The sequence below is a fragment of the Bombina bombina genome, chromosome 5, assembly GCF_027579735.1.
Source record: "Bombina bombina isolate aBomBom1 chromosome 5, aBomBom1.pri, whole genome shotgun sequence".
NCBI lineage: Eukaryota > Metazoa > Chordata > Amphibia > Anura > Bombinatoridae > Bombina > Bombina bombina.
In genome coordinates, this window is record NC_069503.1 from 555,550,052 (window position 1) to 555,569,175 (window position 19,124).

Here is a 19,124-nt window from a genome sequence, read left to right on the forward strand (position 1 = left end):
AGTTATTAACCCCTAACCTTAACACCCACTAACTTTAATGTAATTAAAATAAATCTAAATAAAACCTACTATTAATAACTAAATAATTCCTATTTAAAACTAAATACTTACCTGTAAAATAAACCCTAAGCTAGCTACAATATAACTAATAGTTACATTGTAGCTATCTTAGGGTTTATTTTTATTTCACAGCTAAGTTTGTATTTATTTTAAACACATATGTAAAGTAGTGTGCGCTGAGTAAACCACCAAACTCCTCAAAAACCTACGTGTCCCTCACAATAGGCAAAGACAGATAATTAACCAGAAAGTATATAAAGGAGCGCTTAAGCTAAAGGTGTATATAAAAACGTTAAAGAAGGATGTACAAAAAGTCTATATAAAAGAAATGGCTATGCCAATTTATTCCAAATAAAATGTCAGATTACTCAACAAGTAATTGCTAATAGCAAGCTAATTTCTATAAAATCGGACGTCTCGGATATACATAAAAAAATTAAAAATGAAAAAAACAAAAACTAGGTTGCCACCACAGAGAAAAAATATAAAATATGTATAGAACAGCAGATGGTGTATAGATCTTTACAATCCCCAAAAATTAGTAGTCATAAGTCACAGAAGCTCAGGGTATTCAGGGTAACCGGGTGTCTGTTACCTTATCAATCCGGACACTGTTCCAGTCCCGATGATTTGCAGGGCTCTATGCCTCCGTAGGAGCACACACGTAACTGCTGACGTCACAGATGTGGGCGCTGTCCTGTCGTTGCAGTCCTATTGGTCAGGACCGTTCTCTCAAACTGGGAAGTTTTCAAATAGAAGATGTGCATCCGCTCTTTAGTGAAAATTGCACGCAGGATACCTGTGGTCTTGGTAGAGAAGATATCTTGGCAGGAGGATCTATTTCGCCAGGTACAATATAGATCTTTCCAGCGATATCCGGCAATGATTTTTTTTCCACAACTCTGTTTGTTATGACAGACAGGCAAAGTAAATACACAGCACAGCTGTGTGACAGTGACACCTCAGTTGTGGAAAAAAATAAATCATTGCCGGATATCGCTGGAAAGATCTATATTGTACCTGGCGAAATAGATCCTCCTGCCAAGATATCTTCTCTACCAAGACCACAGGTATCCTGCGTGCAATTTGCACTAAAGAGAGGATGCACATTTTCTATTTGAAATCGGCTGAGAAAACTTCCCCGTTTGAGAGAACGGTCCTGACCAATAGGACTGCAATGACAGGACAGCACCCACATCTGTGACGTCAGCAGTTACGTGTGCTCCTACGGAGGCATAGAGCCCTGCAAATCATCGGGACTGGAACAGTGTCCGGATTGATAAGGTAACAGACACCCGGTTACCCTGAATACCCTGAGCTTCTGTGACTTATGACTACTAATTTTTGGGGATTGTAACGATCTATACACCATCTGCTGTTCTAGACATATTTTATATTTTTTCTCTGTGGTGGCAACCTAGTTTTTGTTTTTTTCATTTTTAATTTTTTATATATATCCGAGACGTCCGATTTTATAGAAATTAGCTTGCTATTAGCAATTACTTGTTGAGTAATCTGACATTTTATTTTGAATAAATTGGCATAGCCATTTCTTTTATAGACTTTTTGTACATGCTTCTTTAAAGTTTTTTATATACACCTTTAGCTTAAGCACTCCTTTATATACTTTCTGGTTAATTATTTGTATTTATTTTAAATAGGTAGACTAGTTAGTAAATAGTTATTAACTATTTAATAACTACCTAGCTAAAATAAATACAAAGTTACCTGTAAAATAAAACCTAACCTGAGTTACACTAAAACCTAACCTTACACTACAATTAAATCAATTACATTTATTAAATACAATTAACTAAATTACAAAAAAAACAAACACTAAATTACACAAAATTAAAAAAGAAATTATCAAATATTTTAACTAATTACACCTAATCTAATAGCCCTATCAAAATAAAAAAGCCCCCCCAAAATAAAAAAACCCCTAACCTACAATAAACTACCAATGGCCCTTAAAAGGCATTGCCCCAAAGAAATCCGCTCTTTTACCTGTAGAAAAATAATACAAACAAACCCCCAACAGTAAAACCCACCACCCACACAACCAAACCCCCCAAATAAAAACCTATCTAAATTAACCTAAGCTCCCCATTGCCCTGAAAAGGGTATTTGGTAGGACATTGCCCTTAAAAGGGCATTTATCTCTTTTTCGGTGTCCAAACCCTAAGCTAAAAATAAAACCCACCCAATAAACCCTTAAAAAAACCTAACACTAACCCCCCGAAGATCCATTTACAGTTTTTGAAGACCCGACATCCATCCTCAACAAAGGGGCAGAAGTCCTCAGCGAAGCCAGCAGAAGTCTTCATCCAAGCGGGCCGAAGTCTTCATCCATCCGGCGCGGAGCGTCTCTATCTTCAAGACATCTGGCGTGGAGCATCCTCTTCTTCCGACGGTTCTTCTCGAATGAAGGTTCCTTTAATTGACGTCATCCAAGATGGCGTCCCTTGAATTCCGATTGGCTGATAGAATTCTATCAGCCAATCAGAATTAAAGATGAAAAAATCCTATTGGCTGATGCAATCAGCCAATAGGATTGAGCTTGCATTCTATTGCTTTACAGCAAAGAGAATTAAGCAAATTAGATAATAGAAATAAATTGGAAAGTTGTTTACATTTGCTCAATCTGAATCAGTTTCACTGTTTCTAGACTATTCATGTATTTAAAGGGCAGTAAAGTCAACAAAGGGCTAGGAAAAATAAACTTAAATGATTCAGACAGAGCATGTAATTGTAAGACACTTTCCAGTTTGCTTTATTTTCAAATATGCTTTGTACTCTTGGTATCCCTTGTTGGAAAAAAATATGCATATATCCTACACTAGTAGGAGCTAGCTGCTAATTGGTGCCTACACACATTTGTCTCTTGTGATTGGCTAACTAGATATGTTAAGCTAGCTGCCAGTAGTGCAATTATGTTTTTTTCAGCAAAGGATAACAAGAGAATAAAGCAAATTTGATAATGCATGTAAAACTGGAAAGTTGTCTAAAATGGAATGTTCTATCCAAATCATGAAAGAAAATATTGAGGTTTCCTGCCCCTTTTAAGCTTTAATGATTTAAATTTGAAAGTTGCTTAAGATTGCATACTCCTATTTAAACCATAAAAGTTTAACTTCAACATTACTGGCCCTTTAAGACAGACACCTTTTACATACTAGTAAGATTCATACTAAAATGTATTTGCTTGTATTCCACAGAGAGGCTGATGTTGTTCTCAAATATCTAAAAGAAAAATGCCATGTAACAAAGATTGGCGTCATTGGCTTCTGCTGGGGTGGAATCGTAACTCATTACCTGATGTTAAAGTATCCTGAATTAAAAGCTGGTGTGTCCTTTTATGGTAAGAAATGGATGAGTAGAAAATTAATATTTTCTCCTATCTTTAACATTGAGTACATTTTTTATCATTTCCACCCTTAAGCTATAGTCCTATTTTTCTGCCACTTTATGCATGTGTTCTAGCTATCTACATACACACAATTCTATATCTTTATCCATATACTAGCTAGTACTTACCTGGTAAGATACCACTCAGCTAAAAGGAAAAATTCATAGAAACTGACCATTCACCCCTTTGCCTCTGCAAATTTGACTCACCCTAGCAGTTTCCTCATTTTTTGTTTATATCTATCACAGGATGCGAACATGGAAGGAGTTCTTGTATCTATTTGCTAAGATATGGACCAATATCTAGACATTTCTGTATTTTGAATTTAATTACTAGTTATCTTGGACAATACTTACCAAGTGAGGTAATTATAAAAAAATAAATAAACAGAGTTAGGAAAGAGGCACATGACGGTCAAAATTTGCATGGAAAGGGAAGCTTTGTAGATTCAAGACTGAATACAAACTTTTCATCTCAGAATTCACAGAGGCTTATTGGTGAACATCCAGAATGTTAATATATGGGAAGATTTCCCAGTCAAACAAGCCATAATAACCTTGAACCAATCCAAAATTAGAATTGTCTTTAGCTGGTGAGAATTGGGTACACTCTAGATTATCCAGGGTGAAGCAGTAGCTGGAGGAGGTAATTTATGATTATTATGCATTAATGACAAACACATGCTTTGTCTTTTTCCAATCTTTGGCTCTATCCACACCGTGCAATCCATCTGAGAATATCTAATCTGTATTATGGCTTCACAGAGCAGAAAGAGGGCATAATATCTTTTGAGGTAGGATAATCCAACACTATCTGCCAGATTAGGAGTTTTGCGTTAGCCTTGAAAAGCAGCGTTGAGAGGTCCCAACGCTGCTTTTTACCTAACGCTGGTATTACGAGTCTGACAGGTAGAGGCTCACCGCTCACTTTTCTTCCGCGACTCGAGGCTACCGCAAATCCCCTTACGTCAATTGCGAATCCTATCTTTTCTATGGGATTTGCCTAACGCCGGTATTACGAGTCTTGGAAGAAGTGAGCGGTAGACCCTCTCCTCTCCTGTCCAGACTAATACCGCATATAAAAGTCAGTAGTTAAGAGTTTAATGGGCTAACGCCGGAACATAAAGCTCTTAGCTAAAGTGCTACAAAGTACACTAACACCCATAAACTATCTATTAACCCCTAAACCGAGGCCCCCCACATCGCAAACACTATAATAAAAATTATTAACCCATAATCTGCCGACCGGACATCGCCGCCACCTACATTATACCTATGAACCCCTAATCTGCTGCCCCTAATATCGCCGAAACCTACATTATATTTATTAACCCCTAATCTGCTGCCCCCAACGTCACTGCCACCTAACTACAATTATTAACCCCTAATCTGCCGACCGGACATCGCCGCCACTATAATAAATGCATTAACCCCTAAACCGCTGCACTCCCGCCTCGCAAACACTATAAAATGTGTTATTAACCCCTAATCTGCCGTCCCTAACATCCCCGCCACCTACCTACAATTATTAACCCCTAATCTGCCGCCCCCAACGTCGCCGCTACTATATTAAATGTATTAACCCCTAAACCTAAGTCTAACCCTAACACCCCCCTAACTTAAATCTATTTTTAATAAATCTAAATAAAATTACTATAATTAAATAAATTATTCCTATTTAAAACTAAATACTTACCTATAAAATAAACCCTAAACTAGCTACAATATAACTAATAGTTACATTTAGCTATTTTAGGATTTATTTTTATTTTACAGACAACTTTGTATTTATTTTAACTAGGCACAATAGTTATTAAATAATTATTAACTATTTAATAGCTACCTAGCTAAAATAAATACAAAAGTACCTGTAAAATACACCTGTTACACCTAACACTACATTTTCATTAAATAAAATACCTAAACTACCTACAATTAATTACAATAAAATACAATAAACTAAATTACGGGAAAACCCCCCCACTAAATTACGAAGAAAAAACCCCACTAAATTACAGAAAATAAAAAAAAAGTTTAAACTAATTACACCTAATCTAATCCCCCTAATAAAATAAAAAAGCCCCCCAAAATAATAAAATTCCCTACCCTACACTAAATTACAAATAGCCCTTAAAAGGGCCTTTTGCGGGGCATTGCCCCAAAGTAACCAGCTCTTTTACCAGCCCTTAAAAGGGCTTTTTGTGGGGAATTGCCCCAAAGTAATCATCTCTTTTACCTGTAAAAAAAAAGAATACAATACCCCCCCAACATTGCAACCCACCACCCACACACCCCTACTCTAAAACCCACCCGATCCCCCCTTAAATAAACCTAACACTACCCCATTGAAGATCACCCTACCTTGAGCCGTCTTCACCCAGCCGGGCACCACTGGTCATCCTATGGGGCAGAAGAGGACATCCGGACCGGCAGAAGTCTTCATCCTATCCGGGCAGAAGAGGACATCCGGTCCGGAAGACATCTTCATCCAAGCGGCATCTTCTATATTCATCCATCCGACGAGGACCGGCTCCATCTTGAAGACCTCCGGCGCGGAACATCCTTCTTGGCCGACGACTACCCGACGAATGGCTGGTCCTTTAAATGACATCATCCAAGATGGCGTCCCTCGAATTCCGATTGGCTGATAGAATCCTATCAGCCAATCGGAATTAAGGTAGGAAAAATCTGATTGGTTGATTTAATCAAGCTCAGCAAATCTTTTGTGCAGTAACACCGACAGGGCCGATATCTGTCCCTTCAGGGAACTAGCAGATAGGCCCTTCTCCAGTCCATTCTATAAAACACTCTCAGAAAACCCCCTCTTGGCTAAGACTAAGCGTTCAATCTCCACGCAGTCAGCCTCAGAGAATCTAGATTTTGATGATCGAAAGGATCCTGTATCAGCTGATCTCTGCGACAAGGTAACCTCCACTGAGGAGATGAGTACATCCCCACCAGATCCACAAACCACATCCTTTGTGGCCACGACGGAGCAATCAGAATCACAGATGCTCGCTCCTGCTTGATGCGAGCCACGACACGAGGGAGAAGCGGTAATGGAGGAAAAAGATATGAGACTGAACCTCCATGGTACTGATAGGGCATTGAAGATTGCCCGGAGTGCCAAAATATTGATCGAAAGGGAGGACTCCTCTGGAGTCCACAGACCTTGTGCCTTCTTGGCACCCCAAACGGCTCCCCAGCCGGAAAGGCTTGCGTCCGTAGTCACAATCTCCCAGGACGGTCTCCAAAAGCACGTGCCTTGGGACAGATGCTCTGGACAGAGCCACCAGGAGAGTGAGTCTCTCGACAGGCTGTCCAGCGCAATCTGTTGAGACAGATGGTTAATAGCATCATACAACAACTCTATAACTGTAAGAGCTGTACACATTAACGATATACCCTGTTACTAAGGTATTAGTGCTGTAACAACATAGGCAGGTCCATACGCTGGGTATAAGTGTTGATCGTGAGTTGAAAATATGTTTTGAAGTGCATGTCAAAGTGGGAGAGGATAGTACGACATTTGAAACACATATGAAGCTGTACAGGTTAAAACTTGCTTCTACATAAATAACCTCACATTACCTCACATTAGCGTTACGGAGAAGCATGAAATTATGTAGTGTGGATTGGCTGATGTAGTTAGACTCACAACCAATGAAAAACCATACTCAGACAAACCCTCCGTGATATCACTCTGAATGTGATTCGCTCTGTGAGGGGCGTGAAACAAACGTGTGATGTGATTGGATGCTTGTGAAGATACACAGGGTATTTAAGGTGTTTCCAATGCAGCGCTTGGCTTGTCAATCTGCATACACATTGAGAGAGGCCACAACTTGTCCGAAACGCATTTGTGTGATTGTGTGAATGTGTTGTTTTTAAATTAAGTATATCATTATTCCACTCCAGTAGTGTTTATCGTGCAGCATGTTAGGAACGCAGTTCTGGCCATCCCTGTCACCTGAAGCCGAAGTATCTAGTTATTGGCCAGGAATACAGGGGGTTGGTTGGGCTGTGTTTTCTTCCGGTGCTGCAATTAATTATTGATAGTGTGGAACTTAATAGATATACTAAGGTTTACTCCATATATGTAATGTTTATTACAATTTTTTTCTTAAAGAGTGGTTAATAAATAAGTTTTTAAGTAAACAACAATACATTTTATCAGTTGAATTTTTCAACTATGTTCTATTTCAATAGGAATGAGTGCTATTTAACCCCTTCTTGCCCCATCTTTCCCTTCTCCTCATATTTTGTAATATATTATTAAGGGCTAGCACCAGAGATTATTACATCCTTTATTCCTATGTATATACCCTTGTCACAGTGCCAATACTCTCTATCTGACAGAGTGTCGCACCAGTAGGTAGCTGCTCCAGCAACCGCTGCTACTGCTGCCGCCAGTTAAAATAGAAACCCGTATGATGAAACATCTTCCTCAGAAAAGTTTCCATTTTTTTATCCATAGGCTCTCTAAAAGAAGAACTATCCTCCAGAGGGATAGTAGTATGCTTAGCCAGTGTTGAGATAGTGCCATACACCTTCGGGATGGAGCCCCATAAATCTAATTGAGAGTCAGGGACCGGGAATCATTTTTTAAAAGTAGACGAGGGGGAAAAAGAAGTTCCTACTCTTTCCCATTCGTTAGTAATAATGTTCGCCATCTTAACTGGCACAAGAAAAGTCAGAGGGACCTTCCTATCTTCGTAAACCCTGTCTAATTTAGGGATCTTAGGCTCCTCAGGGAGTTTAGCCTCTGGAACCTCTAGAGTAGACAGAACCTCCTTTTAATAAAAAACTCAGATGCTCCATTTTAAATCTAAAGGAGGGTTCCTCCGCTGAAGAAGGTTTAGTAACGGAAGTCTCTGACTCAGAAAGTTCACCCTCTGAAGCTACAGAGGTTAACTCATCCTTGGATAGCTGAGATATAGTAGCTAAATCCGACAAATATTTAGATGACTCTAGGTCAGGAGAACTGTTTAACCTTTCTCTTGCGTTTGTTAGAGCGAGGCAAGGCACTCAGGGCCGCAGACACAGCAGATTGTAACTGCGCCGTAAAGTCCACTGGAAAATAGCCCCCTCCAGATGGAGGATTAGTTGAGTCACGGGGAACTGCATGTGGATCGGGTAATGTAGAAAGGGTAGTAATGTCTCGGGACCTAGATTCCTGAGAAGTAGACGGCTCAGAAGGGCTAATAGCACTATGAGTATTAGCAGGCTTGTCTCCCTTCTTAGACTTTAGAACAGTGTTTAGGCAAATTGAACAAAATTGAGCAGACAGGCAAACCACAGCCTCCTCACAATATAAACAGGAATTATTAATCAGTACAGAAGGAGCGGAACCTTCTAATGTAGTATCAGAGTCCTCCATAGCTTCATGTATATACCCACAGAAGGACAATCAAAAAGAAAATGCTTTTATTAAAAAAACGGCACCTTAATACTCCCAATGGCTGGGGCACTCACCACCTCCTAGACCCAGACAGCTAACAGTGAAAACGCTCTCCTAAGGGTTGATGTCTGCAGCAGGATCTTAGGAAATTAAAGAGACCGCACACGGTCACGTGGTACGTAAGACAGGACTTCCCCTGCTATGAAAAAGGGCGCCAAGCTATTAGGAGCTGCGCAACACTTCAAAAACGAAAGTGAAACCTGTTTGTTCCAAGCCAAAAAAAACAGTCTATGAGCCTAAAAAACTCTCACATTAAGCAGATCTAAATCCCCAAACTGTTCAAATAATCTCCTTGAAGGAGATATTAACCCTTGATCCTATCAAGGTATAAAGGAGCCACACTGTGACTCTGTATAGCGTTTTAAATTATATATAAAAAATGGTCTTACCCTCCAGGACGTCACCACTCAAGTCACGTGACGAGGTTCAGCCAAGGCAGAGGTTGAACTACAGGCTGTGAAGGCACTGTGTATTTGCACGGGAGCCTGTAGAGGGGGGAGGGGCATCAGACAGATAGCTTAATCCCTACAGCAATCAACTGTACTGTAGCGCGGGAAGGACTCGCTGAGGCTGAGCTGTGACAGGCAGACAGGAGCCACCGAAAGTTAGTACTAAACTCCTCTTATTAGGAGATACCATCACATCTGGAAAGTGTAATTTACTACTAGTTTAACTAGTAGTAAATTACACTTTCCAGATGTGATGGTGTCTCATAATAAGAGGAGGAAATGGGGTCAAGAAGGGCAAAGGTCCTTGTGCGTTTTAGGAATGGTGCTTTATTTGCAAATACCGCTGCACAGTCAGCGCTCAGTGCGGATGTGATGTAAGGAAGTCTTGTCCGTGTGCATGAGAAGGATCGCGAGCTTGATGAGGAACCTCAGTGTGGGATAACTTGTGAGTCATCTGTGAGCTGCACCGTGTAAGACACTGTTATCTTGCCGGAGCCGTGTTTTATTGAACTCCGGTTAAGAGGCTGATATATTTTTTCATTATCATCATAACTTTTCTTGTATTGCTGGTTATGATTACTTCACCTCTCTTTATTTTCTAGAGATCCTCACTCGTTCATGCTGTCAACGCGTTAGGAACAAGTACACATAATGTACAAATTTACTGCTTGCAGAGTATTGATGCAACAGCTTGTTTACTTCTGTCATTTATAATCTTTTGGTAATAAATATCTCATATGATATAAGCCTCTGTTCTTAAAGGGCAAAAATAAATATCCTTCCTATTCATGTGAATAACTGAAAATAAGCTATTAATATAATGTACCTTTTCAGTAAGAAAACAGTCCGTTTCTCTTGTCAAGCAACCTAAATGTGAGCACAAACAAACAGAAGAAAATCACTGTAAAGGTGCTTTAGAAAACCAAAAGTTAGCAGGTTAAGTTTATTACAAATATACGGCTAGATTACGAGTTTTGCGTTATGAGGGGTGCGGTGCTAACTTGCACGTTATTGTCACCGCTCACTTCCCTACAGAGCTGGTATATTACAGGTTTACAAAAACCCGGCGTTAACAGGTAAAAAGTGAGCGTAGAGCAAAATTGAGCTCCATACCGTACTCCAATACCAGCGCTGCTGAAAGCTGCGGTGAGCTGCTTTTACGTGCTCGTGCATGATTTCCCCATAGACATCAATGGGGAGAGCCTTCTGAAAAAAAGTCTAACACCTGCAAAAAAGCAGCGTAAAGCTCCGTAACGCAGTCCCATTGATTCCTATGGGGAAACTAAATGTATGTTTACACCAAACACCCCTAATCTTACACTTATTAAACCCTAATCTGCCGCTCCGGACAACGACACCACTATAATAACCATATTAACCCCTAAACTGCTGCACTCCCGCATCACAAACACTCGTTAAATATTAACGCCGCAACCTACATTACAGTTATTAACCCCTAATCTGCCGCCCCCAATGTCGCCGCCACTATACTAAATTTATTAACCCCTAAGTCTAACCCTAACCCCCCTAACTTATTTAAATATAATTAAAATAAATCTAAATAAAACTTACTATCTTTACCTAAATAATTTCTATTTAAAACTAAATACTTAACTATAAAATAAACCCTTAGCTAGCTACAATATAACTAATAGCTACATTGGATCTAGCTTATGTTTTATTTTTATTTTACAGGCAAGTTTGTATTTATTTTAACTAGGTAGAATAGTTACTAAATAGTTATTAACTATTTACTAACTACCTAGCTAAAATAAATACAAATTTACCTGTAAAATAAAACCTAACCTGAGTTACACTAACACCTAACCTGACACTGCAATTAAATAAATTACCTAAATTAAATAAAATTACCTAAATTACAAAAAAAACCCCACTAAATTACACAAAATAAAAAAAGACATTATCAGGTATTTAAACTAATTACACCTAATCTAATAGCCCTGTCAAAATAAAAAAGCCCCCCCCAAAACTAAACTACCAATAGCATCAGCATCTTCTATCTTCATCCATCCGGCGCGGAGCATCCTCTTCAATCGAAGTCTTCTTCCAGAATGAAGGTTCCTTTAAGTGACGTCATCCAAGATGGCGTCCCTTGAATTCCGATTAGCTGATAGAATTCTATCAGCCAATCGGAATTAAAGGTGAGCTTCAATGCTATTGGCTGACCCAATCAGTCAATAGGATTGAAGCTCAATCCTATTGGCTGATTGCATCACCTTTAATTCCGATTGGCTGATAGAATTCTATCAGCCAATCGGAGTTCAAGGGACGCCATCTTGGATGCCGTCACTTAAAGGAACCTTCATTCTGGAAGAAGACTTCGATTGAAGAGGATGCTCCGCGCCGGATGTCTTGAAGATGGACCCGCTCCGCGCCAGATGGATGAAGATAGAAGATGCCGTCTGGATGAAGACTTCTGCCCGTCTGGAGGACAACTTCTGCCCGTCTGGAGGACAACTTCTGCCCATCTGGAGGACAACTTCTGCCGGCTTGGATGAAGACTTCTCCTGGCTTCGTTGAGGATGGATCTTTGGTCTTCAAAACTTTTTTTTTTACAGGTAAAAGAGCTGATTTCTTTGGGGCAATGCCCCAAAGGTTAGGTGTTAGTGTAACTCAGGTTAGGTTTTATTTTACAGGTAGTTAGTAAATAGTTAACTATTTAGTAACTATTCTACCTAGTTAAAATAAATACAAACTTGCCTGTAAAATAAAAATAAAACATAAGCTAGATCCAATGTAGCTATTAGTTATATTGTAGCTAGCTTAGGGTTTATTTTATAGGTAAGTATTTAGTTTTAAAGGGCCACTAAACCCAAAATCTTTCTTTCATGATTCAGATAGAGAATAGAAATTTAAACAACATTACAATTGACTTCCATAATTTATTTTGCTTCATTTTTTAAATATCCTTATTTGAAGAAAAAGCAATGTACATGGTGAGCCAATCACATGATGCTTCTATGTGCAGCAACCAATCATCAGCTAGTGAGCATATCTAGATATGCTTTTCATCAAAGAATATCAAGAGAATAAAACAAATTAGATAATATAAGTAAATTAGAAAGATGTTTAACATTGCATTCTCTTTCTAAATCATAAAATAAAAAATGTGGGTGGCATGTCCCTTTAAATAGGAATTATTTAGGTAATGATAGTAAGTTTTATTTAGATTTATTTTAATTATATTTAAGTTAGGGGGTGTTAGGGTTAGACTTAGGTTTAGGGGTTAATAAATTTAGTATAGTGGCGGCGACGTTGGGGGTGGCAGATTAGGGGTTAATAACTGTAATGTAGGTTGCGGCGATGTTAGGGACAGCAGATTAGGGGTTAATAATATTTAACTAGTGTTTGCGAGGTGGGAGTGCGGCGGTTTAGGGGTTAATATGTTTATTCTAGTGGTGGCGATGTCCGGAGCGGCAGATTAGGGGTTAATAAATTTATTTTAGTGTTTGCGATGTGGGAGGGCCTCGGTTTAGGGGTTAATAGGTAGTTTATGGGTGTTAGTGTACTTTTTAGCACTTTAGTTATGAGTTTTATGCTACAGCTTTGTAGCGCAAAACTCATAACTACTGACTTTCAGTTTACGGTATTGATCTTGGCGGTATAGGGTGTACCGCTCACTTTTTGCCCTCCTAGGCAGACTCATAATACCGGCGCATAGAAAGTTCCATTGAAAAAGGACTTTTTGAAAGCTGTGGTAATTCCCATGCGTTAAGGCCAAAAAAGTGTGCAGTGCCCCTAAACCTACAAGACTTGTAATACCAGCGGTAGTGAAAAAGCAGCGTTATGAGCCTTAACGCTGCTTTTTCACTCATACTGCAAAACTCGTAATCTAGCCGATAGTCCATTAGTTTGCTTTATGTTCCTGTTGTCAGTTTGCAAGACATTCTGAGTTGCAGATGGGGGAGGAGGCTTGGTGGTTGCCTAGCAAAACAGAAAGCTTCCTCCCCGTAGTTAAACGCCGGCCGTGTATTCAGTGGCCTTTATTTATGAAGCTCCGTATTTTGCTGCATTCACCGGCCCAATACGCTCGCCTAAAATTGCCGCCGCGGACCTGAATACGTTTGCCAAAGTTATCAAGAAAGCTGTCAAGAAGCCGCGCACCAAGTACGGAGCGATGAGCAGCGGACTGTTGTTAACTGACAGTCATCGATCTCGCTGCTCATCGGCTTATTCGCAGCTTTCTTGTTAGCCTGTCACTAAGCACCCACACTATACTATACAGTTTTTTCCCCCTAAACCGCCGCTCCCGGAGCCCCCCGCACCTAAATAAAGTTATTAACCCCTTAAATATTATTAGAATTTTAATCTAATTACACCTAATCTAAGCCCCCTAATAAAATAAAAAAGCCCCCCAAAATAATAAAATTCTTTACCCTAAACTAAATTACAAAAGTAATCAGCTCTTTTACCAGCCCTTAAAAGGGTTTTTTGCGGGGCATTGCCCCAAAGTAATCAGCGCTTTTACCTGTAAAAAAAAGAAATACAATACCCCCCCAACATTACAACCCACCACCCACCCGATCCCCCCTTAAATAAACCTAACACTACCCCATTAAAGATCACCCTACCTTGAGCCGTCTTCACCCAACCGGGCCGAACTCTTCATCCGATGCGGGCACAAGTGGTCCTCCAGCCGGGCAGAAGTCTTCATCCAAGCGGCATCTTCTATCTTCATCCTTCCGGCGATGAGCGGCTCCATCTTGAAGACCTCCGGCGCGGAACATCCATCTCTGCCGACGACTACCCGACGAATGACTGGTCCTTTAAATGACATCATCCAAGATGGCGTCCCTCGAATTCCGATTGGCTGATAGGATTCTATCAGCCAATCAGAATTAAGGTAGGAAAAATCCGATTGGCTGATGTAATCAGCCAATCGGATTGAAGTTCAATCCGATTGGCTGATTGTATCAGCCAATAGAATTGACGTCACATTCTATTGGCTGATTACATTGAAGTTCAATCCGATTGGCTGATTACATCAGCCAATCAAATTTTTCCTACCTTAATTCCGATTGGCTGATAGAATCCTATCAGCCAATCAGAATTTGAGGGACGCCATCTTGTATGACGTCATATAAAGGACCAGTCATTCGTCGGGTAGTCGTCGGCAGAGATGGATGTTCCGCGCCGGAGGTCTTCAAGATGGAGCCGCTCATCGCCGGAAGGATGAAGATAGAAGATGCCGCTTGGATGAAGATTTCTGCCGGATGGAGGACCTCTTCTGCGCCAATCGGATGAAGACTTCTGCCCGGCTGGAGGACCACTTGTGCCCGCATCGGATGAAGAGTTCGGCCCGGTTGGGTGAAGACGGCTCAAGGTAGGGTGATCTTCAATGGGGTAGTGTTAGGTTTATTTAAAGGGGGATCAGGTGGGTTTTAGAGTAGGAGTGTGTGGGTGGTGGGTTGTAATGTTGGGGGGGGTATTGTATTTTTATTTTTTTTTACAGGTAAAAGAGCTGATTACTTTGGGGCAATGCCCCGCTAAAGGCCCTTTTAAGGGCTGGTAAAAGAGCTGATTACTACTATTTGTAATTTAGTTTAGGATAGGGAATTTTATTATTTTGGGGGGATTTTTTATTTTATTAGGGGGCTTAGATTAGGTGTAATTAGATTAAAATTCTTGTAATATTTTTTTTTTTTGTAATTTAGTGTTTGTTTTTGTACTATAGTTTAGTTTATTTAATTGTATTTTATTTTAGATCATTGTAGTTAATTAATTAATTTAATTAATTTATTGATAGTGTAGTGTTAGGTGTATTTGTAACTTAGGTTAGGATTTATTTTACAGGTAATTTTGTAATTATTTTAACTAGGTAGCTATTAAATAGTTATTAACTATTTAATAGCTATTGTACCTAGTTAAAATAAATACAAAGTTGCCTGTAAAATAAAAATAAACCCTAAAATAGCTACAATGTAATTATTAATTATATTGTAGCTATCTTAGGGTTTATTTTATTGGTAAGTATTTAGTTTTAAATAGGATTAATTTATTTAATGATAGGAATATTTATTTAGATTAATTTAAATAATATTAAGGTTAGGGGGGTGTTAGGGTTAGACTTAGGTTTTGTGGTTAATTCATTTAATATAGTGGCGGCGGTGTAGGGGGGGTAGATTAGGGGTTAATCAATGTACTGTAGGTAGCGGCGGTGTAGGGGGGGCAGAATAGGGGTTAATAAATGTAATGTAGGTGGCGGAGGGCTCCGGGTGCGGCGGTTTAGGGGTTAAACAATTAATTTATTTGCAGCGGGGTCCGGGATCAGCAGGATAGGGGTTAATAACTTTATGTAGGTGGCGGCAGATTAGGGGTTAATAAGTATAATGTTGGTGGCGGCGGCGGGGTCCGGGAACAGCGTTTTAGGGGTTAATACGTATAATGTAGGTGGCGGCAGTGTCGGGGTGGCAGATTAGGGGTTAATAAGTATAAAGTAGGTGGCGGCGGTGTAGGGGGGGCAGATTAGGGGTGTTTAGATTCGGGTACATGTTAGGGTGTTAGGTGCAGACACTTCCCATAGAAATCTATGGGATATCAGGCAGCAGCGAACATGAGCTCTCGCTGCTGTCAGACTCCTATTGATTCCTATGTGATCTGCCGCCTCCAGGACGGCGGATTGATAACCAGGTACGCTGGCCCGGAATAGTGGAGAGCGTACCTGCTAGTTCTTTGATAACTAGTAAAAGTAGTCAGATTGTGCCGAACCTGCGTTCGGAACATCTGGAGTGACGTAACCATCGATCTGTGTCGGACTGAGTCCGGCGGATCGTATGTTACGTCACTAAATTCTACTTTTGCCGGGCTGTAGGGCTTGATAACTACAGCGAATCAGCCTCGCCACAAATACGCTGCAGAATTCCAGCGTATTTGCGGTTGACTGCTTGATAACTAGAGGCCAGTGAGTGTATACAGATCTGCTATCAGTGAAATTTGCTTCCCATGGTAATAGCAGCAGCTTTGTTTTTTTCTTTGTTTTAAAAGAAAATCTAACCTAAACTGCTGCTTATCTCATAGTGGAGAAATGAAGCACAAGTCATGCAGATCTGCTAATTGCTTAACATAACTATTTAGGGAACAACTAGAACACTACTTTTTACTTGCAAGTTGTTTCCTAAATAGTTAAATTAGGCAGTGAGCAGATTTGCATGCAGAAAGTTTTTTTTTTTAATTTTTATATTGTCATAGAAGCAGTAATGTAAAAAATATCTATTGCAGTCCTAAGATCACTGCACTTAAAGCTGCACACATGATTATGAGCTGTAGAAGCTAAAGAAAGCTTGTTTTTTTTTCCTCAGAGGCAGCTCTTTACTTCCAGAAATCAGGTCAGTTGTTGATTGGTTGCTGGTGCACCAACATTCTCGTGCACTACTCAACCTCTAAAGGCTGCTTATGTGGCACTATGTGAGCAAACTGTCCATACAATCACAGAGCATAATGCTAAACTTAGTTGCTATTACAAGCTCAAAAATAAAAAAGCCCTGTGTGTGTGTGTTAGTGTCTCTGTGTGTCTGTATGCCTGTATGTGTTAGTGTCTTTGTGTGTGTTAGTATGCCTGTGTGTGTCTGTATGTGTGTGTATGCTTGTGTGTGTTAGTGTGTATGCCTGTGTGTGTCTGTATGTGTGTGTATGCTTGTGTGTGTTAGTGTGTATGCCTGTGTGTGTCTGTATGTGTGTGGATGCTTGTGTGTGTTAGTGTGTATGCCTGTGTGTGTCTGTATGTGTGTGTATGCCTGTGTGTGTTAGTGTGTATGCCTGTGTGTGTATGCCTGTGTGTGTCTGTATGTGTGTGTATGCCTGTGTGTGTTAGTGTGTATGCCTGTGTGTGTCTGTATGTGTGTGTATGCCTGTGTGTGTTAGTGTGTATGCCTGTGTGTGTCTGTATGTGTGTGTATGCCTGTGTTAGTGTCTGTGTGTTAGTGTTTCTGCACATAGATCTCCTCCACACGTCCTAGATATGAACTCACAGAATAAGCCTAACACTGCACCATCAATAGGAACTTCATGGCTACTGCATTGCTGGCACAGCTTTCACACTCTAAGGCTGCTGTCAGAGACATGGTTATCCCTGCAGGTCCATCATATGATAATGTAATGTATTGTGAACCCCCATTTAAATAACCCACTAGCCGCCACTGACTGCGGGATAGGGGAAGTGGGAGGGATATTTAAAGTGATGGTAAACTCACTATAATGACAATGCTATTTCCTAAAGCTTTTATTTCAAATATACCTTGTATATTCTTATTTCTTTACTAATCAATGTTTAAGACAGAGTAAATTACTTTTTTTATTTGCAGGATTGCCTGTCCCTGGCTGCCTCCGTGTAAAAAATACTGATTGTGAAATTTGATTGACATATGGCGCATCCAATAGCAGATGCACCATACGCCCTATGTATTTGATCTTCAGCACGCTCCCGTGCCGCTGCTTTGAGGGCTCTGAATTAGCAATGCACACTGCGCAAGTGCAGTTATCAGATGAGCCGACAGCGGCCTCATGTAAACAGACTGTTTACATGAGGCCGCTGTCGGCTCGTCTGATAACAGACGCAGCTCTCCCGCTCAGGGAGGTAGAACTAACGGTGAGTGCGGCTTGTTTAGCTTGGTGCAGGTTATGCATTGTCCGGGCATGCCTTGTGGTAGGATCAAAGCTAAGCTCATAGTGGGAATAACTGCATATCCCTCACATATAGATGTCACACCCCTTGATAATTAGTAAATACTCTTCACAATCTAGAACACTATAAATAGGGGATATTTCACTTCCTATAATTCTTCAGTGCCTGATAACTTTTTGCTTTAAAAAAACACAAGATCTCACACAATCCTCCAAAGCTGCACCAAAGCTGCATATCCCTCACATATAGATGTGCATATCCCTCACATATAGATGTGCATATCCCTCACATAACAGTTTGTTTACATGAGGCCGCTGTCGGCTCATCTGATAACTGCACTTGCGCAGTGTGCATTGCTAATTCAGAGCCCTCAAAGCAGCGGCACGGGAGCGTGCTGAAGATCAAATACATAGGGCGTATGGTGCATCTGCTATTGGATGTGCCATATGTCAATCAAATTTCACAATTAGTATTTTTTACACGGAGGCGGCCAGGGACAGGCAATCCTGCAAATAAAAAAAGTAATTTACTCTGTCTTAAACATTGATTAGTAAAGAAATTAGAGTATACAAAGTATATGTGTAATAAAAGCTTTAGGAAATAACATTGTCATTATAGTGAGTTTACCATCACTTTAAGCCTTTGGTTGGGGTGTCTTTGCTGCCTCCTGGTGGCCAGGTGTTGTATTTCCCAATAGTAAGGAATGAAGTTGTGGTCCCTCCCTGCCTTATAGAAGGAATTTTTTTTTGTTTTTCTAAAATTTGTCTTTATAAATTTAATTGTAATGGATTAGTCTAGTCAAAATTAAACTTTTATGATTCAGATAGAGCATGCAATTTTAAGCAACTTTCTAATTTTACTCCTATTATCAATTTTTTCTTTGTTCTCTTGGTATCTTTATTTTTAGCACTTGGGTAGCGCTTGCTGATTGGTGGCTACATTTAGACACCAATCAAAAGGTGCTACCCAGGTGATGAACCAAAAATGGGCCAGCTCCTATGCTTACATTCTTGCCTTTTCAAATAAAGATACCAAGAGAACAAAGAAAAATTGATAATAGGAGTAAATATTAAAGTTGCTTAAAATTGCATGCTCTATCTTTATC

General features: G+C 39.9%; 1 protein-coding gene across 1 annotated transcript in view; it reads left to right on the forward strand.

The window, feature by feature from the left end:
• CMBL (carboxymethylenebutenolidase homolog) overlaps positions 1-19,124 on the forward strand; it is a 104,963-nt gene that overhangs the window by 27,489 nt on the left and 58,350 nt on the right. Inside the window, exon 4 of the mRNA XM_053714509.1 lies at positions 3,279-3,421. Within this exon, the coding sequence (XP_053570484.1) occupies positions 3,279-3,421 (143 nt within the window). The remainder of the gene's footprint in view (positions 1-3,278; positions 3,422-19,124) is intronic.